The 27,474-nt window shown below is 41.0% G+C and overlaps 1 protein-coding gene across 2 annotated transcripts; it reads left to right on the top strand.

Annotated features, from left to right (window-relative positions):
• The first annotated feature begins 193 nt into the window (after positions 1-193).
• On the top strand, positions 194-25,618 carry pou6f1 (POU class 6 homeobox 1). 2 transcript variants are annotated; one of them, XM_027145333.2, is made up of 11 exons: positions 194-588; positions 1,387-1,509; positions 19,438-19,621; positions 19,726-19,835; positions 20,036-20,261; positions 22,241-22,449; positions 22,713-22,835; positions 23,128-23,367; positions 23,508-23,634; positions 24,759-24,927; positions 25,060-25,618. In XM_027145333.2, exons 2-11 carry the CDS (start codon positions 1,453-1,455, stop codon positions 25,403-25,405), a joined length of 1,791 nt encoding a protein of 596 aa, XP_027001134.1. In that variant the 5' UTR covers positions 194-588; positions 1,387-1,452; the 3' UTR covers positions 25,406-25,618. The 2 variants fall into 2 exon arrangements, with proteins under 2 accessions (XP_027001134.1, XP_027001136.1); XM_027145335.2 differs by having other exon boundaries at positions 24,759-24,923; positions 25,060-25,231.
• Positions 25,619-27,474: the final 1,856 nt, after the last annotated feature.

The raw sequence follows: 27,474 nt of genomic DNA, 5'->3' as shown, positions 1-27,474 counted from the left end.
TTTCCATCGTTCTGGCACACACACATTTTATATATATATATATATATATATATATATATATATATATATATATATATATATATATATATACACACACACACACACACACACACACACACACACACACACACACACACACACACACACACACACACACACACACACACACTTTAGTCTAGTCTATGGAAAGTACTGCCACTTTAAGGCAGCCATCGCGTTTGGTATCGGGCCAGCGACATTTTTTCATGGCAACACTCGGCCTGCATAAATTATGTTCATGACGTAGTGCAAAATACTACATTTCTGTTAAAATGTTGAGACTTTGCAGATAACGCTTACGTTTAGTTTATCTCGGTGGACTGTGTTCACCTGAGTGATAGTTTACGAGGGTACTCGTCATTAAATATTTAGTAAACGAGCTACATTGCGCCGCCGAGCCTCTTTATCAATGCAAATGCCCCTTTTGTGTGCAGCCATAGCGTCCGTCTGGAAGCTGTGAGATGAATTTTTAATTATGTATGTTTAATAGAAACTGTGGCAAAGCGCGCTGAAGGAGGTGAAAGGCAGAATTTAACGGTAATTCCTCCGGTAAGTTATGATCATAATTTCATTTGAAGATGGCTTTATCGTATTTACGAAGCAAAGTAGTGACTGGAAACGGAGTTTAGAGTTAATATGCAATGGTCTTAATTAGCATAATTTATATATTTATGATAAAGAGAAAGGAAATGCACAAAATGCACCCTAGAGGATTGGCGTGTGAACAGTATGATTTGAAGAGGCAGGATCTTAAAGAAATGCATGTGTAACACGGGTTAGAGAGGTTTTTGAGTGGGGTGGGGAGGCACAGAAAACCGAACCTCCTCAAGTTTTGACAGATGATAAATTTTATTGACTGCTCTCAGTGTCACATCTTCTCCGACATTAAGTGTTAACAGGGAAACTTGTATAAAAAAAAACCATTTTTTTAAACGAGTCTTCTCCCCTTCCAAGGCGCGCGCGCACACTTTTTTCTTTTCTTTTTTAAATAATAGACCATATTAAACCACGACTATTATAGTCCTCCTTATATCAAATTTTGTATGCGCAGTGCTTGTCAATGCTGTGATTTTTTAATAACTAATGCCACTCGTTATATTAAATAATAACAAAATGTCTTTATAATACTTAATATTTTGGAATGGATACATTATTTGTACATTTCAATCCACCATTTTGTAATGTCTTATTCCAAGTTATAGACAGTGAAGGTTTCGTTAAATGCACATGGGACAAATTGTATTTCTGACCCGTCTTATGTCATGTAATTAATAGCAAGCAGTCGAATAATCTGGGCCAGGCATTGATATGGATGAGCTTGCTTAATGCTCTCAATTCCTGCCTCAGGTGGGCTTGTAAGAAGAACACCCCTTGGTCATCATGCCTAACCTGTGATCTTATGGATGAAACTGAATGATGGATTCAGAAGATCTTCCTGCAAAAGATGCACCACTTACTGTCAATGAGCAGGTATTATTAATAAAGCTGAATGATGAATGTATGTACACCCTGTGCTTTTGCAATACAGTTTTGTATTGCTTATTGTTCATGAAGAAATTTTGTAAAATAAAATTATCACATAATAATTCTAGTGATGCATCATTCCCATTTTTAAATTGACATTTTCATTTAAATCCCACAGAGTTAAGAATTTAAACATTTATTTTGTACATTCATTTCAGAAATACTGTATGGACCAAATTAGGGTATACCTGATGTATTCATTACAAATATTATTGATTAAGACTAGAAATAATTCTAAAACATTTAGTGTTATTGTTATCATTTTAAATAAAAAAATAACTCTTCACATTTACCCAAATTAGGACTAAACAGTAAAGCACTTAATAATATAAACAATGTGTTTCTGCTTCTTTGAACTGGTAAACTAGGACTATCAAGTAATATTTGAATTTTAATTACCAAGCTGTCCTTAGTCCAACTCAAAGTACTGTGGCTGATTAAGACATTTAACTGCTTGATGCTGGCCCTTTATTTTACATCATGTGTCATGGAGTGCACAATTTTGTGACATGACTATGCAGCTAAAATAGACTTTTTGTGGAAAAATATTAATTGGAAAATAAAAGCAGTCAAACAACCACATTTCACAAGGTCATAGCAACAGGCTGTGTTCAACAGTATCAAATTGATATACAGTGTATACAGTGAGTTCACTCTAATTGACCCGGGCAAAGGCTGCACCAACACAAAAAACACTGTTTGAATACTTTAAAAAGATAGAGAGAAATTTCCTCTTGACAGTGACAAGGACAAAAAGAATACAGAGTGAGTAATTGCTTACAATGACCAACCCACTGCCATAGTAGCAAGGGTACATCATATCCTCTACAATAAATTTCAGATGCTGCTCTACTGGAGCTTTATAACAAGGTTCACAACCATTTATGAGGTCTTTAATCAGATATGACTGCTACTGGCTTTATCACAGACATTTGGAGTTCTGATGTTTACATGTAAATGTTTATACTCACTGTAATTTTTTCTCATACAACACAAAGAATATACAAGTATTGGATAAGCAGTACTTTTGTTTTTATCTACACTGAAGACATTTGAGATTAAAAGATGATTTTGATATGATCTATCAAAATTTCATCTTTTCTTTCCTGAGATATGTTAAACATGGAACATTTCATTGGAACCCATCCATATTTCAAGTTATCAAAAATATTGGAAAATTCGACTGACAAGATTGAGTGTTCATACAGTTATTAGCTCTCAATGGCTTTTGTTTTAAGCCATGGGTTTTACTTGTGATTACTGCATTTGTTGTTAAAAAGGGTAAACCAGGAAGACAAGAGAGCTATCTATGGAAGAAAAGCAAGACATTTAAGCTGAGAATAGAGGGAAAGTCAACCAGAACCATGGCAGAAGCATTTGGTATTGCCAATACTATCTGGAAACCACTGGTCTACTAGAGCCAGACACTGAAATGATAAGTCAAATCAACAGCAGTTGAGAGAAATGTTGTGAAAGCTGTGAAGAAAAACCCTAAAAATTGTATATAAATATACTATAAAAATAAGTGAGATATACACTATACATTATGAAATTAATGTGGCAGGCCTTTCTTCCGTTTGTGGATGCTTAAAACACTCGTTTACACTGAGTCTAACGTGTACATGAGTGGTGTCAGAGTCATGACAAAAAACACTTGGAGAATGTAGTCATGTGGAAACATAGTCATTTGGAAATCTGTCATGTTGCCCAGGGGATTTATTTGCTATCTCAGTGCTGAAGTGATGGCATTGGTTTTGTTTGAGTCATCAGCAGTTGAAGATTCTGAGCAGAGTGGTTAACCTGGCCATCCCAGAATAATGCAATGGCATAGCTGGAAAGGACTGAGGAAAGAGTGGGGGCTATGTCCAGTAGACTGCCTATAACTTTAATAATGTGCTCAGTTCCCCCTACTTGACTCACTGGCTGAAGACATCAATGCCACCTGTCTTTGTGCATGGACTTGGGGACACTTTGAATCTTCCTCCCAATATTCAAGACTCTTTGTCAACCTTTCCTCTATGGACATGCCTTTCCCTCACAAATGCTGGAAGCACAGGTCAAATCCAGTCTTGCACTGATCTTTCTCCCCTCCTTCTCCCCAGAGGGACATGAAGTCCCAGAGGGAAGTGTTGCAGGGGCTTAAAGAGCTGGGGCACTTCCAAACTGAGTCAGGTGATCTGGATCTCCATGGCTCCATGGCCATTCCCTAAATCGGAGCTAACATACAGAATGCTAGTTAGTTTTGAAAGGAGTATACATCTGGCCTTAGTTAATTCGGGGCAGTGTTCAGGCCTTAATGGCATTGAGCTTAATCCACCAAAGCTGATTCATTGGAAAAGTGTTGGAAGGCACAGATGTGATGTATTCACCGGAATGTGCACACACACTTTCTGTTGCCACTTATAAGGGATGAAAGCATTAGCTAGTTAGTTCCCACATTTCTCACACTTTTTTCTTGACTACTGTTTAGCCATGACTAAGTGAATTTTAATCGGCCAGTTGAACCATGATCAGCCATTTGCACCATGTGAGGTCTTTCTTTTGGGTACATTGCATAACTATGACCAGAGGGATGGCTTGACCGTCCATGGGCTCCCTGCCTCAAGCCTCTAGATTAAAACAAACAGATAGTGGTGATTCAGGTGTTAACAACTCATGCTGGGACAGTGCTTACCTTTCCCCATTACTTTCAAATTAATTCAATTTAACTTAGTTTATTTGTATAGCACTTTACCAATTCTCATTGTCTCATAGCAGCTTTATCTAAGTATAGAAACAGAATAATTAAAAAAAAAAACTATATATCTCTAACAATTTTCCCTTATGATCAAGCCGGAGGTGAAGAAGGAAAAGGGAAGGAAAAATTTTTTTCCGTGGCAAGGAAAAACTCCCTGAAATGATATGAGGAAGAAACCTTGAGAGGAACCAGGCACAGAAGGGAAGCCATTCTCATTTAGGTGATATTGGACAGTAAATAATGCCCCATCTTTTGAGTGGAATTAAGCAACCAATAGCTCAGGTCAGAGCAATTTCTGAGTTCACCATAGACCCAAGACTAATTCCTTCCTGCCAAATATTCAAATGTTTGCTGAGTAAGACCCAACCACAAAGAGGACAGATGCAACATTAGCTCAAAGATGGCATGATAGTCTTTAGGCAGCCCCATCCACAGCAATCTTATAAGTCATGGGTTTTTCATGCCAATCTGTCCCCGGCAGAGTGCACAGCAGGCGACAAGACTCCAACCGGCGGTAGGGTGTTTGGATTGGTGAAATAGGTCCAGAAGAAGAACAGGGAACAAAGGAAAACTAGGAACTTGGAACACTGGGAGCTCGGGATTGGCAGGTATAGCTTGACAGAGAGAGTGTCAGGATCCATCCTGGACTTTGGCCACATCAAATCAAATCAAAATTAAATAAAATTTTAATTGACACATACATACAGGGTATGAAATGCAGTGAAATGCTTTTTGCATCTGTCCGGTATATAAGCATAAAAAAAAGGAATGCAATTTAGGATAAAAAAAATAAACCAAAACCAAAAGGAGATAAATAAAAAAGTATAAGCTATAGAAAAAAAAAACTATATAAAATATGAAAATATAACTGGGAAAATAATGTATATTCATAAATATACATATACATAAATGTGCATGGTTTTTAAAGATTGTCCTTAAAAGTGTCCAGGTGAAGTATGGTGTGTAAATAGTTTATATAGTGTATAAAATGGCACTGTGCTGTGCAAGTCAAGAGTTAAAGTGACAGTCCAGAGTTAAAAAAGGAGTGCATAAAAACAGTGAAGATGGAGAGAAAGGTCTAGTATTAGATCCTGGGTGTTTCCTGATTTAGACTCCGAATGGCCTGTGGGAAGAAGCTTCTCCTCATTCTCTCTGTACTTGCTTTCAGGGAGCGAAAGCGTTTCCCTGAACGTAACAAAGAATGGCTGAGATCCTTTACAGTCTTCCTGGCTCTGGTCTGGCACCGCGTGCTGTAGATGTCCTGCAGGTCAGGGAGCTCAGTGTGGATGGTACATTCAGCTGATCGCACCACCCTCTGGAGGGCTTGCCTGTCCTGCATGGTGCTGTTCCAGAACCAGGAAGTGATGCTACCTGTCAGGACACTTTCAATGGTGCAGGTGTAGAAAGTCTTTAGCAGCTGAGAGGGTAGTTTGAAGTCCCTTAATCATCTCAGGTGGTACAGACAGGAAAAAGAGAGGTCCTGTGTGATGTGAACACCTACATATCGGAAACTGTCCACTGTCTCCACTGGGGTCCCGTTGATGTTTAGTGGTTGGTATGACTGCTCCTGCTTTGTGCTGAAGTCCACTATCAACTCCTTAGACTTGCTGACATTCAGGAGAAGATTGTTCTCCTGGCACCATCTTTCCAAGTTTTTAGTCTTCTGTAGGTAGGCTGTCTCGTCGTTGTTGGAGATCAAGCCCACTACAACAGTGTCGTCTGCAAACTTGATGATGGTGGTGGAGTTGGAAGTGGCCACACAGTCATATGTGTACAGTGAGTACAGCAGGGTGCTCAGAACACAACCCTGGGGAGCTCCAGTGCTGAGGGTGAGGGTGGATGAGGTGTGTTTGCCCACCCGTATGGCTTGTGGTCTGTCTGTCAGGAAGTCTGGAAATCTATTGACACAGCAGCAGGTTGAGTCCCAGGACCTCCAACTTAGAGGTGAGCGTGGAGGGAATTATGGTGTTAAACGCTGAACTGTAGTCCACAAACAGCATTTTTGCATAATTCCCTTTTCTGCAGTCCAGGTGGCTCATCGTGGTGTGGAGAAGATGAACAATCAAACTTATGTACGTCGCTCTGGATAAGGGCGTCTGCCAAATGCTGTAAATGTAAATCTCAGCGGTTCTGTCGGTGCACAAACTGTAGTGGATCCAGTGTGTCTGGTAGTGATGCAGTGATGTAGTCTCTGACCAGTCTCTCGGAGCACTTCACTTAGGTCAGAGCTACAGGGCGGTAGTCATTGAGGCAGGCGGGCTGGGGTTTCTTTGGGACAGGGACAATGGTTGACTGTTTGAAGCATGAGGGGACAATAGACTGTGCCAGTGAGAGGTTGAATATCTCAGTGAACACCGGTGCTAGCTGGTCAGCGCAGGCTTTCAGTACTCGACCTGTGATGCCGTCTGGTACTGCTGCCTTCCTGATGTTCACGCTCCTGAATGCCCTCCTCACGTCATGCTCCGAGATGGTGAACATGTTTACCTCTCCAGCTCTCTCAGTGTGCATGCTGTTTGTGTCGCTAGCACCGCTAGCGTGGTTAGCTGCAGCCTCGAAGGTGTTTAGCTCGTCTGCCAGAGAAGCGTCTGCATTCCCCACTCTAGAAGCTGGTGTTTTATAGACCGTGATGTTCCTTAGTCCCTGCCACAGGTTCCTAGAGCCACCATGTTGGAACTGTGACTCTAGTTTCCTCCTGTAGCACTGCCTTGTTTCCTTCACCACTCTGTGCACGCTGTAAGATGCAGCCTTGTACTCGTCCATGTCCCCGGTGGTGAGCCCCGTGTTGTAGGCAGCGGAGCGGGATCTCAGAGCATCACGGATGGATTTATCCACCCACGGCTTCTGGTTGGGAAACTGATGCTGGTTTTCTGCACGGTATCATCCGTCATCAGAGCTGCGCCTGAACATGTCCCAGTCTGCGTCATCCAAAGCATCCTGCAGAGCGGCCACCGATTGGTCAGTCCAGCGCGCAACCTCCCTCTGAACTGGAGATTCCTGTTTCAGCCTTTGTTTGTAAACAGGCATGAGGAAGATTGCGGTATGGTCTGATTTACCAAATGGTGGACATGATTGTGCCTTGTAGCTGTTCTTAAATGGTGTGTAGCAGTGGTCCAGTGTCCTTTCGCCCTTGTTGGGGCAGATGATGTGCTGCTGAAAGTTCGGTAGTGCGCGCTTGAGGTTGGCATTGTTAAAGTCTCCCACCACAATGAGTGCAGCGTCCCAATGCTGTGTTTGGTGTAGCGTTAGTGTCTTATGTAAGTCCCATACTGCAGTGTCCGTGTCCGCTTGAGGTGGAATATAAACGGCACTGACTATGACCGAGCTGAATTCCCGAGGTAGATTGAAGCCCCGACATTTGATGGTCAGTAGCTCCAGATTTGCTGTGCAGTAGCGTGAAAAGGGAACGATGCTCGTGCTGTCGCACCAGTGGTTGTTCACCATCGGACACACTCCAGTGTTCTGTCCATGCGGTGGTTCGGTAACGCTGGGTTCAGCCATGTCTCGGTGCAGCAGAGAAGGTTGCAGTCCCGAATGTCTCTCTGGAACTTGACCCTTGCCCTGAGGTCATCGAGCTTGTTTTCCAGAGACTGGACGTTGGCTAACAGGATACCTTGTAAGGGAGCGCGATGTGTTCCTGTTCCTGATGCCAGCTCGTTTCCCTCGTGGACTTTGGTGCAGGTCGCGTCCAGCATGGGTCTGGGTTTAAAAACGCCGAAGGGTGAGTGTATTGTACACCAATAGATATGAGTGGCTCGGTCATATCTAATGATGACCATCTTCTATAAATCAAATGGTATCTATAAAAATAAATATGTAAAATAAAATAAAAAAATCAAAGTGTAACTGGAGCAATCGCGACGGCAGCCGATCTCACCGGCTCCATCTTAGTAGGCTTTTGTTTATGTTCTGTGTTCATGTTTCTGCCCCGCCCTCGTCTCTTCCTCTGCACACCTATTCCTTATATTAATTGTCATTTCTATTTAGCCGTCGTCTGTTTGTCATCTCTAGTCATGTCTTGTGTCATGTCTGGTTTTGTCTGTTTCCCTGTTTTGTTTCTTTTATTTAATACACCCTTTTATTTTACGTTATCCTGCATTTGGGTCTGTTTTTAGTCCGCTAGACTAAGACCCAGCAGGATAGCTTCAGCCTGGACCGGCTTTGTGGGAGTATTGTTTTTCCTGCCCTGTTTATCTCTGGACTTTTGTGTTTTTGGGGTGACATCATTCCGCATCTGTTCCGGTGAGGGATGCCGCTCCACTTCTGGTTTTCCACGGGGGACGCCGCCTCACCTGCTGCCGGCGGACAATGTCACAGCTGGGTTTTGTTTTTTATTATTGTCCCAGGGATATTTTTGTTTTTTTATTGCTCCGTGGCAGAGGATTTTTTTCACACCCTTCCACCCTTTCTGGTTTTCGAGACATGGGTCTGGCCGCAGTGTGTTCGGGGTTGTGCTTGGCCCTTCAGCTCGGCTGTGGACGTCACTCGGCCCTTCTGCTCGGCTGTAGACGTCGCTCTCTGCTCTCTCTGGCTGCGCTGCCGTGTGCCTTGCTCCCCCCACCTGCCTCGCCGCGTGCCTTGCTCCCAGCAGGCGAGAGTAACTAGAGTAACTCCCCTCTGGTATGGTTTGAAACTGGATTGTCGCCGCGCATCAAAGGGGGTTACTGTCAGGATCCAGTCCGGACTTTGGCCACGTGCTTTTGTTTATGTTCTGTGTTCACGTGTCTGCCCTGCCCTTGTCTCTTCCTCCCTGCCTCTGCACACCTGTTCATCATGTGTTTTCATGTCTATTTATCCGTGCCGTGCTGCCTATGGCAGCGTGGAATCCTTTCCGTCTGTGTGTCGTCTCTAGTCATGTCTTGTGTAATGTCTGGTTTTGTCTGTCCCTGTTTTGTTTCTTTTATTTAATAAACCATTTTGTTTTATGCTATCCTGCATTTGGGTGTTTTTATCCCCACGTCGCTGAAAGAGAGAGAAAGAGTGTCAGGAGCTTGGACAGTTCCCTACCAGACCGCCAGAGTGGGGCTGTCCGGTGATTTCTCATCGCCTACCTTATTGCTTCTATGCTATGCCCTTACCTGTCCTATGTTCCCACGATCTCATCTGTTCGTTGTTTATCTTGATTAGTTGCCTTATATATGCCTGTCTTGGTCTATTTGTTTTTGTGAGTCATTGCTGTTGTTATTGTATCTGTTAATGCTGTCATGTGCGAGCCATAAAATGTTGTCATGTCCAGGTTATGTTGTGTTTATTACCTATTGTTTTCATGTTTAGGTTTTGTTATGTTAAATGTGAGTTTTATTTTGTTTCTTGTTTCCTTTAATAAACTGAAATCCTGCATTTGGGCCTGATTCGCTACTGTGGGCAGTCAAGCTTACTGTGGAGATCCGGGTTTGATCACCACCATCAGCAGTGTACATCCATGAATGTTACCGAGAGAGAGAGAAAGAGAAAATTATTAGGTATGCTTGTAAGCATGTGATTGTTAAAGACAATGTACATTATGTGCAAAGTGCAGGCAGGGACTCCAGCTAGACTTTCTATGACAGCATAACTAAATGGGAGAGCCAGAACATGATACAGATATGCGGGATTTCTGGGACATAAAGTGTCCAACTACTCCAAAGTTAATTCAATTCAATTTAATTAAGTTGAACAGTGGTTCAAAGAAGGCATGACAGGCTCCCAGCAGCCCCATCCACAGCAATCCTGTGAGTCACTGGCTGTCAATGCATGGGGGTTATTAATAGCTATGGTTGTAATCATGTGATGGACAATGTACATTATGTGCAAAGTGCAGAAAGGGACACTGGCAAGACACCATATCTTCATCATAGCTATAACATCATAACTAAAAGGGAGAGTCAGAAGGTGACACAAACATGAGGGCTTCCTGGGACATAAAGCATCCCACCACTCCACAGTCAGCAAACCTGAGCGTCTTGTGAGGGTGGAGAGGTGACAGCATCCAGACATTCCAGTTTAGCAAACATTGCCTTTAAACCCTCCAGAACCCTCCTTAATCTATTCATAAAGCTATTCATAAAAGCTATCAATAAAAAGCTAGACTAAACAAATGTTTTTTCATCCTGGATTTACACTCTGAGCCTGTGTCTGAGTCCCAGACATTATTTGGAAGTCTGTTTCATAATTGTGGGGCTATGTAAGAAAAAGCTCTGCCTTCAACTAGCCTACAACGTTTGATCGAAGTAGGAATGATGGATTATAAAAAACCAAAAGAGCTTCATAGGTTAGTAATAGTATTTTATAGTCAGTGAAAAATTTGACTGGCAGGCAATGCAGTGTGGATAAGATAGGGGTGATTGTTCCTATCTCCTGGTTTTAGTTAGGACTTTGCTTCTGTATTCTGGACTAACTCGAGATTGTTTATGCTCCTACTGAAACATCCAGACAGTAAAGCATTATAGTAATCCAACCTAGAAGTAACAAAAGCACGTGCTATTGTTTTTGCATCATGTAGTGAAATCATATTTATTTTCCTAGTAATGTTCTGATGTTCTGAGATTAAAGAATGCTATCCTAGTGTTATCTACATGAGCTTCAAATGAGAAGCCAGAGTCAATAATCACTTCAAGGTATTTTATTGCTGCACATGATAAAATAGAAAAAACACCCAGAGTTACTCTGGGATCAGAAAGCTTACTTCTGGCTGCCTGTGGTCCTAGTACAAGCACTATTGTCTTGTCAGAGTTAAGCATGAGGAAAATAGCATCCACTGTCTAATGTTCTTTGCACATTCTTATTAAGCTGGTGTCACTCATCTGACTTATATAGTTGCATGTCATCAGCATAACAGTAATTTCTAACAGTATGAATACAAATAATTGCACCAAGGGGTAGCATATATAGGGGTAATTTTCTAGTGTTTTTATTCTTAGTTAATTTTGCTACAGTACTAAGTAAAAATTTAGGATTATTTTTATCTTCAGTTAGTCTGGAGAGATACACTGATTTAGCAGCCAAGAAATTTTTGTACCTCAGAAAGCTCTCCTTCCAATCTAATTGAATTACTGATAATTTAGTTTGATGCCATTTAAGCTCCACTTTCCTAGTTGATTGTATCAAGGTTCACGTGTGGTCAGTGTACCAGGGTGCAAGTTTTTTCTCTTTAATTACTTTACTTTTAAGTGGAGTTACAATATCTAGGGTGTAGCAAAACACTGACTCTAAGTAATAGGTCATCTTGATCAAGTTCTGTGGGGTCAAACGGTGATCAAGTCATGGATGATAATTCTGGGAGACCTTTGGTAAATCTCAGGCAGTAGCAGGTGTAAATGTACGTTTAACATGGTGTAAATTGCAAATATCGTTGCTTCTGATTGTGGCAGTGTAACTATAATTTCTGTATATAAAAAAAAGGTTAGCATGAAATCAAGCCTGTTACCTCCATTATGATTGTGTCCTATTACATTCTGATTAACCCCTACTGAAAGTAAGATGGAAACTGCTGTTTTCAGAGGGTCTTCAAAATTAATATTAAAGTCTCCCATAATTAATGCTTTGTATAAAGAAACAACTAGGTTTGAAATGAAATCTGCAAATTCACACAGGAGTTCAGAATATGGTCCGGAGGTCCATACAGTCCAACAATTAGTGGAACTGACTTGGTAGAAATGAATGAATAACCCTCCACTCCTGGCTGATGTATATAACGATAACTGGGCAGAAAAGCTTTATTTAATGTTTAAACTTGTTTGGATTAATCCATGAATCTGTTAATCATAGAACACTAAACTTCTGATCAGTAATCATTTCATTAACAACAAGTGCTGTAGATGCAATAGATCTTGTACAGTCCTAGTTTCAGAAAAAAGATACTGGCTCTATTCACACTCTATTCTGAACCCTGAGTGATTACTCATTGCAGCTAGCAGACAGCATGCTTATCTGCTTCCTTGCCCTGTCTCTGGATTGTCATAGATAAACTAGGCCTGTCCTTAAACTGTGCTATGCTGCAAGAAATGAGAGCAGCAACTTCCTGAGTGAGATGGACATTGTCCCATCCTAATAGGCCAGCCTTGCCCTCAAAAAATGCGCCAATTATCTGTGAAGCCCACACTGTTTTCAGAGCACAATCCAGCAGTTCAATGACCACAACCTGCTGTACCTACATCATTGCATTGGGATACACACCTGTACAATATTACTCTTAGTATCCTCTGACTGATACGTATATCATTAGCTCCTACATGGAAAACCTCCTTAGAAGTTTCCACTTCCCTATGCTTTCCTTAGATACTAAGATTGTGTTATGCTATGTCCAGTGGCCTGGCTCCACACCTAACCAGTGCTGCTGGAGTTCCTAAAGGCCTTAATATAGGATCTCCTATATAGGGTCTCGCTATATAGCTCTTTCTGGTTTCTCAGTGGGCACTTCATTGAGAAGAGCAATCCTGTTAGAAATGCGAGGTGGAGAGGAATGCTGCTCTTGTGGGCAAGAAGAGTTTAAGGGGTTATTAACTCTGCCTTAAGCCTCGTACACCCCGGGGCAATTATCGCGTGCCTCGTGACTAAACAAAAGGTGCCAATGTGAGCGTGCATAGCGATGTGTAAAACACCAAGAATATTCCAACTCGTCTGAAAACAAAGAGCTTTATGAAAATACGATAGAGACTACAAAAATCTCGATAAGAGGGAGTATAAAATAGCATAAAGTTGCACAGTGCCACCTTGTGTACCAGGGTATTTCTGTTTTTTATTAAGCACCATCTAATGCCAGGGAGTGAATTTGCACTTTCACTCAGCTCATTGCCAATGAAAATCGCTTGGGTATTAATGTCGAAAAACTAAAAAAGGCTGGCGATAATCTTCCTGGTGTGTGCAAGTCTTAAGGCATCCAGGTTATTTATTATATATTATATTATTATTGTTTATTATAATTACTAAATGTGATAGGAAAAATTTTAACAAATGGAAGTGACCACTAAATATTGAGGAAAAAGAAGCACGAAGCACTTCATTACAATGGGTGTGAGTGCAACGGGACGATAGTCATCGAGGCAGGACACTGTAGACTTATTTGGCATGGGGACGATAGTGGATAAATGATAGGGGAACCTGTCTTGAGGCAGGTAGAAACAGCAGTGCTGCTCAGGGAAATGTTGACGATGCCAGTGAAGACATCTGCTGTTCTGCACATTCCCTGAGGTCTCTGCCAGGAATGTTGTGTGGTCCAGAAGCCTTCTGTGGGTTAACTCTGAATAGAGTTTTCCTCACAAAAGCCGTGGATAGACAGAGTACGTGATCATCGGGGGGAGGGATGGCCTTCCTTGTCGCTACATTGGTCTGCACCTTAAACTGAGCATGGGAGTCATTCAACGCATCTGGGAGGGAGGCATCACCATCAAAGGCAGGCGAAGCTGTCTTGTAGTTCATGAGCTCCTGTATGCCCTTCCACATGTGCCGGGTGTCTCCACTGTTCTCAAAGTGGCTGTGGATGGTATGGGCATGTACATGTACTGGCTCCTGATGGCCAGGTTTTCACATGTGGAAGGGCATACAGGAGCTCATGAACTATAAGACAGTTTTGCCTGCCTTTAATGGTGATGCCTCCCTCCCAGATGCGTTGAACGACTTCCATGCTCAGTTTAAGGTGCAGACCAATGTAGCGACAAGGAAGGCCATCCCTCCCCCCAATGATCACATACTCTGTCTATCCACGGCTTTTGTGAGGAAAACTCTATTCAGAGTTAACCCACAGAAGGCTTCTGGACCAGACAACATTCCTGGCAGGGTCCTCAGGGAATGTGCAGAACAGCGGATGTGCATGATTGAAATCTCCAGCGGTGATCAACAGTTTGTCAAGGTGAACATTGTACAGATCGTTAATAGCCCCATAAAGTTCACAGAGCCTCTGTAGCATTAGCCCTGGAGGAATGTACCACCGCAAGCCTTACTGCGCAGAGCTACATTCCTGTCAGCACGAAATAAGGTGAGGCCCATCTAGCTGAATGGAACTCTGTCACTGAGCCATGTCTCTGTGAAAACAAAGACACAACAGTTTCTAAACTCGTTGTGTAGAGCCGGATGTTTTGTCCAGGGACCAAACATTTGAAAGAATGGACGGGAGTGCCGGCTGGCTAGGGTTTGTTTTTAGCCTAGCACGGACACCTATCCCCTCTCGTGGTCCTCGGTATAAGGCAAGGACTGGAGGCCAGTTCTTTGCAGCAAGCCGAGGTTGCGAAACCTTTCCAATGCATCATTGTGCAGGTTGGTTCTTGCACAATTACTGTACTGTATTAACTTCTGGCAGTTGTTTACATGAACACCACTGTCTCTGGCTAAAAAAACTTAATAAGCATCATATTGTATCCGGAGTGGTCACTGCGTGCTACTGCCACGTCACCATCTTGTTATTCTGACGGACAGGCCATAAAACTACCCCAACACAGGCCATTCTCCTGTTGCTGTGGTTTTTCTTTTTTGAAAAAAAAAGGACTGGGGCCTTAGGCATTGATTATTGATTTTAAATGCTATTACTGTCAATTATATACCCTCTACCACTCTTTCCCATGGTGCTGGAACAACTCTTGGAAGCACAATTCTTCACAAAGTTGGATTTGAGGAATGCTTACCACCTCATCCAGATAAGAGAGGGGGATAAATGAAAAACAGTCCTAGCAGAAAACATTGGTACATCAGTGCCATTAAAATCCTATGACAAATCAATCCAGTCACCTCTGAAATACCGCATCTATTCTTCTTTTCATGTTTCCAGTTGGCCCAGTTGGCATGGAAAAGTTTAGGAGAGATGGCAATGGACTTCTTAACCAAAACAAAATCTTGGAAAATGAGAAGTGGTCTTGGATTAAATTGGTACTGATTTTTAAGAACTTGGGAAATGTGCAAACCTGCAGTAAATACAGAGGCATAAAGATGGTCAGCCACACAATGAAGGTATGGGAAAATATAATTAGGCTGAGAGTAGTGGTTATTATCTGTGTGCAACAGTATGGTTTCATGCCAAGGAAAAGAACTACATGTGCTATGTTTGCTTTGAGAGTGTTGATAGAGAAGCTGCAGCTTCAAGAAAAAGTCAGAAGGAGTTGCATTGTGTGTTTTTGGATTTAGAAAAAGTGAATGACAGGGAGGAGTTGTGGTATTGAAAGGGGAAGTCAGTAGTGGCAGAGAAAAATGTGAGGGTGGTGCAGGATATGTATGAGGACAGTAAGACGGTGGTGAGGTACACAGTAGAAATGACAGACTGGTTCAAGGTGTAAGTGGGATTGCATAAAGGATCATCTCTTAGCCCTTTCTTGTTTCAATAATGGTGGTCAGAAGGACAGATAAGATTAGACAGGAGCCACCATAGATTATGATGTTTGCAGATGATATTGTGAATATGGGATAGGGAAGAATAGGGAAGAAGTTGAGATGAGCCTGGACAGGTGGAGGTACACAACAGAGAGAAGAGGAATGAAAGTCACTAGAAACAAGACTGAGTACATGCAGGTGAATGAGTGAGAGGAAGGACAGTGGGATGGTGTGATTGCTAGGAGAAAGGGGCGAGGAAGGTGGATGAGTTTAAATATTTGGAGTCCACTGCCCAAAGTAATGGGAAGGGGGATAGAGAAGTGAGTCTGGAAAGTGTCAAAGCATGAATGTATCTGTTTTAAATATTCTTTTTAAAGGTCAGATAGTAAATATCACTGCTGTTTAATCACTAGAGTGGTATTTGTTGTTTTCTGAGGGTGGGCTGGGGTTAAAGGGAACAGCGAAAACCAGCCTAGGTTGCTCCAACCAAAAACATAAGCACAGGCTTTAACAGGCTTGTCAGTATACCTGTCAGCATAGACTTTTGCGGTAGAAAAGTGCAGTCATGTGGTTGGTGAAGTAGTCGGTTATGAAAGTTTAAGAGCTACATCGAGGATGAATAGTTCGGTTCTAATGTTTCTAGACTCAATGGATAAGGTTATTCTAATTGTGGAGCATGGAATCATACTTAGAAATGAGCGAACAATTGTATTCCCTTTAGTTAGTCTGGCAAAAATAAAATAACCTTGTCTAAAACCCCCATTTATTAGCAATGAAGTACTAGAGAGATATTTGTCTAGACATTGTCAAATTCGGTCAGCTATTAAAATTATCCCTTCAGGGTGCAAATCCCCAAAGCTGAAACATGTAGTCTTGTTCAGAAGGCATTTATACATGATTCTGGAAAACATTGAGGAAGAAATATTGCAATAAAGTTTAAAATAGACAACTTTGAATACACAATATTTGCAACATCAGAGTCAATTAAATGTTTTCAGTGTGGACAGGAAAAACGTGTTCAGCTTCCTGGAGAGGATGACCACATTACAGGGTAATACGGGGACCACTGAGAAGCCAAGTACAAGAAGACAGTCGTACTGGGAGTAGTTTTTTGTGATGAGACAGTGGCTCAAGCCAGGGATAAAAATTAGGACGAGGCTGCAATTCAGTTTAGCGCTGAAATGCAGGAAGCGATAGTGACTGAGGTCGGGGTGGAAACTGAAATGCTAAAGGGGAATAAAATAAATATTGAAGTTAGTCAGTTCAGTATAGACATGCATTAAATTGAAAAAGAAATTCATGAACTGTGTGATGACAGTGTTAGGGTGCAGGAAGATGGTGATTTGTTTAAAATACCACAGACCAAAAGAAAAACAAAATGAAACACAAAATCGGAAAAAAGCGAAATTGTCTGCTAAATTGGTTGGAAAGGAAAGTTGCACTGAAGACTTAAATTTGTCCTCTGATTCGTCCAAATTCATCTGATTCGAGAAAGAATGGTCTAGAGCAGGTGCACAGGTTTCTTTAAATGATGAAAGGCAAAATAGATGTAATTGTAGATGATTACTTTCCAAACTGGGATACTATATATAGAATTGGCAAAAAATTTGATGAGACACCTGGGAGTGGATGGAATTGGTCTATCGACTCAGAAAGATGCAAAGACTGAAGTCACAAGATGGTAATGACATGGCAAATTAATAGGCATTCCAAGTGTGATATACTAGTGTTTTTTATTTCTATTCAAATTCTCATGAGTAGCTTTAGGATTGCATCTTTGAATCTTAATGGTGCAAAGTATACAAAAAAAAGTGTATATAAAAAAAGGTTTTTTATGAAACCATAGAAACAAACTGTACTGACATTGCTTTTTTTCAGGAAACACACTCAACCAAAGATATAGAGGTCAAATGGCAAAGGCAATAGCAAGGAAACATACTTTTCAGCCATAAAATCTTATTCAGTTCAGGAGTAGCTCTTTTGCTCTCAAAGAAATTGTGGACAATTTTAAAAATATGATGAAATTGTTGAAGGTCGTTTACCTAAAAAGTTCAAAATATGAAAAAGCAAATGTAGTTCTGTGCAATGTTCTACCAAGAGAAAGATTTTTAAAAGAAAAATTAGCTAATGCAGTCTCAGGATGTGCTTACTCAGATTTTTTTAATAATAGCTGAGACTTTAATTGTACTGTAGAAGACATTGATGGAAATAATCTTGAGCCTTCAAGAAAACTAATGAAATGCATTATTCAGACATGAATTAATTGATGTCTGGCTATCTAAACACAATTAAGCAAGACAATACTCATGGACACATACTAAAGATCTGCAGCCTTCAGAAGATCTTTTACCAAAGTTACAGAGAACTTTATTTTGGGACAGCTTGCACTGGTTACCTCAGATTGTTCTATATCTACCAAAAGAAGAAGAATGGCAAGGGGTAACTCATGTATTGAGCAGAAAAGCAGCTTTTAGATTACAGTTTATACAAAATTTGCTGTATGGTTCATTAATTGTAACATGGAAAAAAGGTTGCAGAGTTTATTCTTGGAAAGGTGGGGAATATGAATCTTGGAAGAGAATTTTTTTATGTTAACATATCAGCTTTTAATTTGAACTGTATACCATCTTTTTCAAAAGTGTTCTAAAATGTATGCGCCACAATGGAATAAAGCAGACCAGACTTAGGTACATCTGTATACTGGCTTTTGAAGGAACCAATTCTAAAGGGTGCATGAATAGAGCTTTCATTACCAATGAAAGTCTTACTAGATAAGAAAGTGATCAAGGTACAAAACCAAGTACAACTGGTGGGGAGCAATTTAAACAACTCATTGAAATTGTCAAGAATGTTGCAAATAAAGTATTTTTAAAATATCAAAATCTTTCTCTGTTTCAATTTCATTCCTGTCCCCAATACAAAAAATATATATATATAATGGATATGGTGAGGCTTCCCAAGCTCCTTTAGCTGCTTACTCTTTGGCTTTAAACCTATCAGTCATCACCACTGTAATATTATTACTAAATACAATTTATTCAATTTTAACAATTTCTTACATTATCAAGATGCCTGTCTCATTTTTAAAAATTTACATGGGCTTGCACCCCCACCACTGCGTGAATTTATAAAACTGAGGAATAACAGTGATAAGGCAAACAGATCAGCTACCAGGGGAGACTGTGTTATACAGTATAGGCGAAGTAAGTTCGGTCAAACAGTTTTTTCAGTACGGGCCTCAAATTATTGGAATTGTCTCCCTAACGAACTCAGAAAGAGCACCAGCTATTCATCATTTAAATTCAAACTCAAGAAATGGAATTAAAAACACTAAAAATTGCAATCATCAATAGTTAACTTATTTAATCTTTGGTACTGCCCATTTTTGTATTGTATTTATTATTATCTATCTAGAGTTTTAAATTGTTTTGTGTTTTTCATGTATTAAATTTTTGTACTATGATTGTACTATGACCTGCCAAGGGACTGCATATGAAAAATAGCTCTTCAGCTAATTCTGGCACATTTTCATTTTGAGTGTAAGCAAAAAATGTTGATTGATGTGCATTGTCCCTTTCAAATAAATACAGAGAAGGGTTTAAGATGCTAGAATGCTGCAGCTTCAAATTCCCTGCTCATGATAATGATATGAATGTAATATTCTTCATAAAGCAAAAAGAGCTTTATGGCATTTCTTTATATTCTTTATCTCAAAAGTACTAGCTTGTCGGCCACATCATACAAGTTTTAATATTACATATAGATATCTGTAATGATAAGAATTTTCCTCAGAAATCCACAGAAAAAAAACTGCACAACTGCACAATTGTCCTAACCTAATCCATTTTTTGCTCATTTGTCTTTAGGTGATTGTCATGTCCAGTCATGAGACCATTCGAGTTCTAGAGGTTGAAGTGGATGCAGCTGTGCCCTCCCCAGGAAATCATGTGAAAACTGAAGCAGGAGCAGAAGAGAGGAGAGGAAAAGCTTTAGATCCAGCAGAGGTGGTCACTCAGGATAGACATACACCAACCAGCACCATCCCCACAGGTAAGAGAATAAAATGGAACAGAATATACGTGTGCAAATTATTCTATGATGTTCTGGTTACAGCCCCTCAGTGCTTTGAACATCTCTTATGTTAATCTTTACAGTTTCTAATGAGGCTGCAGTCCCTTCTGTTCAGAATGTTGCAATTCCTATAAGTCTCTCTTTGCCTCATCCCCAGACCAGCATGCCTGTCACTATCCAGGCCTGTCCACAGGTGAGCTAGACATGGGTCTATACAGCTTGTAGCTTAGCAGTTAAGGTGGATGAAGTCACTGGACTGGCACAAGGCCAATGTTGCTCTTGCTGTTTAGTATTATGAATAAACATGTAGGGTGCTTTAGATAAAATCATCTACCAGAGAATAAGCCTGCGATAAAATAAATCCCGGTTTCATATTGTGATATCGTGTTTCAGGTTCTGACCCAGGAGGGCCTTGCAACCCTGATGACTGGCATGATTGCCCAGCAAAGCACTCTGAGCCAGCCTCTGCTGATTCCTCTGAGTATGGCAGGCTCTGTGGGTGGTCAAAATGGCCTGGCACTACTGACCCTTCCGGCAACCACACTAGCCACTCTGCCAGGTTTCGGGGCTGGTGGCACAACTGGAGGGCTCATTAAACTACCTTTTGCTGGCCTGCAGGGTAAGGTGCAGTTTAGAACTAGAAGTAGTTTCTTCTAATGTTTCATGTGATTTCAGCAAAAATGCAGCATTTTAAAAGAGGTAATTCATGTTATTCATATTATTGGGATGAATCTAGAAGTTTAATAAATGTGAGAACACGGGGGATTGGGTGAATGGCAAAGAGAGCAACTACTTGAAAGTTCCAGATATGATGCGTCATGCAAGGTAAATAGGAATTTTTTTTTTTTTTTTATGAATGGGGGAGTTTGTGGTTGGTACATTTATTGCAGAAAGTCATCAAACAGAAACTACACCAATTCATGTACAGCAGAGCGATGTGAATCTTTAAGTAGGTAAATAAGGAGATATTGGAACTCCAAGCTTGGTCTTTTTACAAACCTTATTTTAATTAAACACATCTTGATCTTAAATAGAGTGTGTTTTGTGGAATTACTTTTTTTACCCAGACTTTTCCAGGTACTAAAGAAAAAGAGAAAAAGCATATGCACCAGTTTAGACAAGTCAGCATTCACATGAGGTTGATCAGTTAAGTCTGCATATGGTTTAATTGTAATGTCAAAAATGTAATGCTGAAAGGGCTGGCTGAATTAAGAACATGGAGATTTACAAAAGATGTGGACTGAGGCTGGAGTCAGTGCACTGAGAGCAACCACACACAGATGTGTCCAGAAAATGGGCTACAATTGTCCCATTCCTAGTGTCAAGCCACTCCTGAACCAGAGACAATGTCAGAAGCATCTTGCCTAGGCTAAGGAGAAGTACTGAAGCATCAGTGCTCCAAAGTACTGGAGCATCAGTGTGCCAAAGTCCTCTTTTCAGATGAATGTAAATTTTGCAATTCAGTTGGTAATCAAGATCCCAGAGTCATGGAGAAAGAGAGTAGAGACACAGAATCTAACTTGCTTGAAGTCTAGTGTGATGCTTCCACAGTGAGTGATGATTTGGGGTGACATATAATCTGATAGTGTTGGTCCACAAGCCAACCTAGTGCTGATTTCCTTTTCCAGCAGAACTTGGACTCTGCCTACCATGTTAATATTTGTCTGTCATATTTTAATCACTTGTAGAATGGGTTGGTTCAAACAAATGGTGCTTTGTTCCAGGTTTTTCACCTAGATGTATATAATAGAAAATCAAAGCTGAATTTCTGATTTAATGTCTCATGTTGATCTTAAAACTAAATATCTTTGCTGTATAGCAACACAAACTTTTTTTTGTTCTGGACCACCAGGGTATTTTCCTAGAGAACTGGTGGAAAATCCTGGTGGTCCAGAACAAAAACAATTATAAAATAGTACTGCTTGCATCAGGTGAACAAGTAAATGTGTCATTCCATGACCATTTGAAAATAAATACAAATAAACATAAATAATAACAAAAAAACATGAATAGTAAGATAACAGTCATGATCTGATCATAAGAACAATTGCAAGTCAATTGTATTATCATGAAAATGATAATGAAATTAAAATGGGAAAAAACATTTTTCTGTAGGAAATAATATTTTGAACCTGCAGAGATAATAATATGTACAAGCAGATTTTACCTACACATTCTTTCTTTGTTCAATGTTTGATACTGTCACAACCAGGGACGGAAGAAGACGGACCCGTACACAGGATAGCTTCAAAGGAGTGGGGTTTAATAAATGATAGAGACAAAGACAGTAAAACGACGAGGACTAAAATAATACAAATGACGAAACCTAACCTTGACTAGACGTAACCAATGAATCCGCGCTGCCATCGGCAACACGGCTCACATTTATACACAAGACAATGATGACACAATGAGGAACAGGTGTGGTGACAGGGAGGAGCAGACGAAAGCGGGGCAGACATGTGACGACGAACAATAACAAACACACTGGCCGAAAGTCTGTGCTGATCCCTGACAGAACCGAGTGCTCAGGGATTTGTTCAGCTTGATTTGTGGCTTTTTCATGAATGATTTGTACTTTATATCTTCTCCTTGTAGCTGCCACTGTTCTGAACACAGTCCAGCCTCAGCTTCAGGCACCTACACAAGCACTCCTACAGCCTCAGACAGCTACAATTCAGTCAGTGCAGCCACAGGCTGCTCCCACCAGCACTGCCGCTGTAGCTTCAGTCATGCACAAGGTGACTGAGCCTAGTGCATCAGTTGCAACACTTCAGACCACAGGCCTAACCATCAACCCTGCTATTGTGAGTTAGTGGCCCTACACAAATTAATCAATAGTTTGTTTTTTTGTTGTTTTTTAATAAATTCGGGTTGAAAATTAAAGCAGTCAGTTAAAGGAGTCATTCATTCATGTGTAATAATGCCTATATAATGTTATATCTACTAGTCTAAATGCTAAATACAGGTTTCCATGTTTCTGTGGTTTATATGTACAGTATACCAGTGGTAAACTTTTTGGAGCATTTATTAATTAAATATAATAATAGATTATATACCTATGTATCAGATCAGTCCTGCATCTTTGGGTGGTCAGCAACAGTTCATCAGTTCTCTGACTACAACTCCAATCATCACGAACACCAATGTGACAGGACTAACCAGTCAGATCTTCACCAACGCACAGGGCCAGGTGAGAGAACCAGGATTATATAACAAATTTAAACCTATGTTTTGGATTTAGAATAATTATTGAGTTATGGATTAATGCAGCAGTTTTTTAAACTAGACCAGTGTATTTAAATTATAATGGGTTCTTTCCCAAAGACTGATTTATTAATTTGCTAATTACATTTTGCAGTCTTGAAATATCATTGCTGTAGCTGGCTTAATTTGCATTCTTTTGTATTTTTAATAAAAATAATTCAAATAGAAGAAATAGGCATGTGGAATTTTTCTTATGTAGTTTATTACGTTATCTGTAGATGATGGGCACGTTGCCTCTGCTGGTGAACCCTGCATCTTTGATAGGAGTCTCTTCAACACATTCACCACCAACTCAGGGTCTTCAGGTGCAGACTGTGACTCCTCAGCTGCTACTGAACTCCCAGGGCCAGATAATTGCCACTATTGGGAGCAACCCTGGTGCTGCTCCTTTCAGTACATCCCCAAGCTCCACAGACTTAACTAAAACTACTCTGTCACATTCCAAGTTTAACACACAGGTGTGGTGCATTGAATTGGTATTAAATTACTTTGTGCATTGAATTGCTATTAAATTACTAATTATTTGTGGAGGCACATTTTTTACACAGTATTCAGTTATATGTTTTAAGTAATGTGGCTATTGTAATCTGCAATTTAGGCTCCCACTGTAACAGTAAACCAGTCTCCAGTCATGATTGCCCCACAGCCCTCCACAGGGAAATCAACCTCCTCATCGATTCCTGTTGCCTGTGCAGAAATGCCCACAGTCAGCCAACTCGTCAACAGTATGCTTACACTCTTTCATTTCTAATCAAAATTGTGAACAATGGGTATCAGACATGTATGTGGACACCTGTATGTGCTTCATTGTATGGCGCATTTTTAAGAATGCTCATGAAGAGTAGAAACCTGAGTGGCAGGTGGTAGTGAGCCATTGTATACAGTATTGCACAAAAGGTCAGTTTCTGTTTAGACATGTCTATACTCTGACAGTTTCTATTTATTCTCTATCTCATTATATTAATTAGAGGTTCTAGAGCAGGTAGGCTTGCTGAAACAGAACTCTGGAACCATAATGGCCAGCAAAATCTAATGGAATTCGTGGGAGGAGAGGCATCCAAAAAATGCAAATGTTGTTTCTTGACCTAGGTCAAAGCTCTACTGTCTGGTTTAAATAGTACTGTAGGGTGGGTAATGGGCATAACAAGGAATGTTATGAGTGAGATGCTGTGACAGGCTCATAGGAAAGCTGTGCCTTGCTAAGCAATTTCTTTTTAAATTAATTATTGTTTTTCTTTTTGTATTAATGCACAATGTTTTTGGTTGTTTTTATTGTGTGTTTTATAATTTTGTTATTAATTCTTGACATTTCGGGGCATGGTGGCTTAGTGGTTAGCACGTTCGACACCTCCAGGGTCGGGGTTTAATTCCCGCCTCTGCCTTGTGTGTGTGGAGTTTGCATATTCTCCCCGTGCCTCGGGGTTTCCTCCGGGTACTCCGGTTTCCTCCCCTGGTCCAAAGACATGCACGATAGGTTGATTGGCATCTCTGGAAAATTGTCCGTAGTGTGTGAGTGAATGAGAGTGTTTGTGTGCCGGGTTGGCACTCCGTCCAGGGTGTATTCTGCCTTGATGCCCAATGTCGCCTGAGATTTGTGACCCGAGAAGTTCGGATAAGCGGTAGAAAATGAATAAATGAATGAATTCTTGACATTTGATCTTGATGTATGATATCCATTGTATATACTGTATTCTTTATTGTGGAATATTTAAAAACTGTAAGCATAGAGAAATAACCAAGATGGTATTATTAACTGAAAATGTGTATGCTGACTCTTTAAGTAATGCTGTGGAGTTTGTTTTGTGTACCACTGAACGTTACTTATGGGTTTCCACTCTGATATATTTAGAGCCACAGTCTGGGGTAACCGAGGAAGAGGGCATTAATCTGGAGGAGATCCGTGAATTTGCCAAAAACTTTAAGATACGACGACTTTCGCTGGGGCTGACGCAAACACAAGTGGGTCAAGCTCTTACGGCTACTGAAGGACCAGCTTACAGTCAGTCTGCAATCTGTAGGTCAGTTTTTTGTTTTTTTTTATCTTGCATTATTGCTCCCTCTTAATCTATTCATTCTCTATATTCTATTATATTAATTATACATGATGCCTCTTAAAAACCTGAAGCATTTTAAGATCTGACCCATTTCAGGTTTGAGAAGCTTGATATAACACCTAAGAGTGCCCAGAAGCTAAAACCGGTTCTAGAGCGTTGGCTTGCTGAAGCAGAGCTCTGGAACCAGAAGGGACAGCAAAACTTAATGGAATTTGTGGGAGGCGAGCCATCCAAGAAACGCAAACGCCGCACCAGTTTCACACCACAAGCCATTGAGGTCCTGAACAGCTATTTTGAGAAAAATGCACTTCCAACTGGGCAGGAGATCACAGAAATCGCCAAGGAACTAAATTATGACAGGGAGGTTGTACGAGTTTGGTTTTGTAATCGCAGACAGACTCTGAAAAACACCAGCAAGATCAATGTGTTTCAAGTACAGTAGAGTTTACAATAGAAGCCTGGAAGGACAATGCGATATATGCATGGATATTGGTACTGTGATATGTTAAAGATGCATCTTTTTGATTTTCACATTAAATTGCACAAAAAATCATTGTGCTACATTCATGAATGTTTTTGTTAAATCTGCATGTGAACTTGAGACAACACCACAAGTATAGAGCAAATAAATTATAACGATTTTCATAACGTTAAATAGCAGTAGTGTCAAAATCCCTAAAACATAATACATTTGCTTTTTCATATTTGATGTAACCTTTTTCACATTTGATATCTTGTGCCATAGAATTTACAGCTGTAACTGAATTTAAGTGGATTGTGTAGGCCCAGGGGTCTAACTGATATCTAGAAAAAAATGACTTACAAAAAAATGTAAGTTTGTTGGGAATGTAATATTAAGTGCTTTGTTTTAGCTTTCTGCTTCTTTCTGGTTTTCGACAGCCAACCTCTTTGAAGAATTTCTAAATGTCCATGATTCTTCTATATTATGTATAAGAAAGTCGAGGCAGTCGTAGTATTGTGGACTTTCCTGTCTGTTTTGGTGTTAAACATTGGTAAGATATTGATGCATACTGATATCTATTCATTTAAATAGAGAGTTCATTAAGTCTAAAATATTTAGCTTCAGTAAACGACCTAAGAGAAACTGCATTCTTCATTTGCTGTTACTACAGAAAAATGGTAAGTTTGTATATTAAAGGAAATACTTTTTCAAATGCAAACTTCTAGCTCAGGTAGAGATACAGTGGGATTGGGTATAGGACAGGGAATCTCAAATATTTTCCTCCCCTTTTTGACTGCTCAATTGAATGACTGTATTTCAGCTTTACATACAGATGAAGTGCTGACTGCATATATTTAATGATTTTATTTCAAAAAGCTTCATTTTCTGTTTAATTCTTCCCCCTTCCTCTGTTTTTGTGTGCCATCTGATATATACAATGTTAAATCAGAACTAAATAAAACTAGATAAAGACAACCCAATTAAACAAATGATGCAAAAGACTCTAGGTGTACTTCTGTCAGGGATCAGCGCGGATCTGTCAGGGATCCGCGCAGACTTTTGGCCATGTGCGTTTGTGTTTGTTTGTGTCACGTGATTGCCCCGCCTTCGGCTACTCCTCCCGGTCATCGCACCTGTTCCCTATTGTGTGTATTTGTCCCTGTCTGTATATATGTGAGCCGCGTTGCCATAGGCAGCGTGGCTCCATTAATAATATAGTTACGTGTTGTAATTAGTTTCGTCAGTTCCCCGTGTATTGTGGATATGTTTGTCTTCCTCATGTATTAAACCCCTTCTATTTGAAGCTATCCTGCGTACGGGTCTGTCTCCAATCCTCCGTATCCGGGGTCTAACAGAATGAAGCCACCTTAAGACCGTGCAGCCCCAGCAGGATAGCTTCCTTTTTTTTTTTGGAGACATTTTTTCCGGTGAGGGACGCCGCTCCTTTTCCGGGTCGACCGAGGAGGATGTCGCCTCACTACATTTGCGGAGGGTGTCACCATCCCAGTGGGGTCCCTTTTTTATTTTTTGTGGTGCCCTGCGGCACCGCCCCGCATTTCTCCGGTGAAGGACGCCGCTCCGTTTTTGGTTTCTCCAAGGAGGACGTCGCTTCACTACTTCCTCAGGGGGTGCTGCAGGCCCGAGGTGGGGGCTCTTTCCCGCCCTTTTCCTCAGCTTGCTGAGGCGTGGGTTTGGCCATGGTGCGTCGGGGAATGTTGCTCAGCCCTACAGCTCGGCGGTGGACGTCGCTCGGCCCTTCAGCTCGGCTGTGGACTTCGCTCTGCCCTTCAGCTTGGATGCGGATGTCGCCTCGGCCCTTCAGCTCGGCTGTGGACGTCGCTCGGCCCTCTCCGGCTGCGCCGCCATGTGCCCTGCTCCCCCCACCTGCTTCGCCGTGTGCCTCGGTTCCCCTCGCCTACCTCGCCGTGGTCCTTGCTCCCCCCACTGGCCTCGCTGTTGTCCTTGCTCCCCTCACCTGTCAATCGCCGTGGACCTCGCCGCGCCCTAAGCCCCCCCCCCCCCCCCCGGACCGTGCCAGGTTTTGGCGC

This window comes from Tachysurus fulvidraco, chromosome 23 (assembly GCF_022655615.1).
Source record: "Tachysurus fulvidraco isolate hzauxx_2018 chromosome 23, HZAU_PFXX_2.0, whole genome shotgun sequence".
NCBI lineage: Eukaryota > Metazoa > Chordata > Actinopteri > Siluriformes > Bagridae > Tachysurus > Tachysurus fulvidraco.
The sequence above is the reverse complement of the archived record's forward strand: the minus strand, read 5'-3'. Positions and strand labels throughout refer to the sequence as shown.

Coding starts and splice junctions, on each gene's coding strand:
- pou6f1 (XM_027145333.2), top strand. CDS start 1,453: ATGATGGATTCAGAAGATCTTCCTGCAAAAGATGCACCACTTACTGTC. Junction 1,510..19,437: donor CACTTACTGTCAATGAGCAG/GTATTATTAATA, acceptor ATTTGTCTTTAG/GTGATTGTCATGTCCAGTCA. Junction 22,836..23,127: donor TCACCAACGCACAGGGCCAG/GTGAGAGAACCA, acceptor CGTTATCTGTAG/ATGATGGGCACGTTGCCTCT.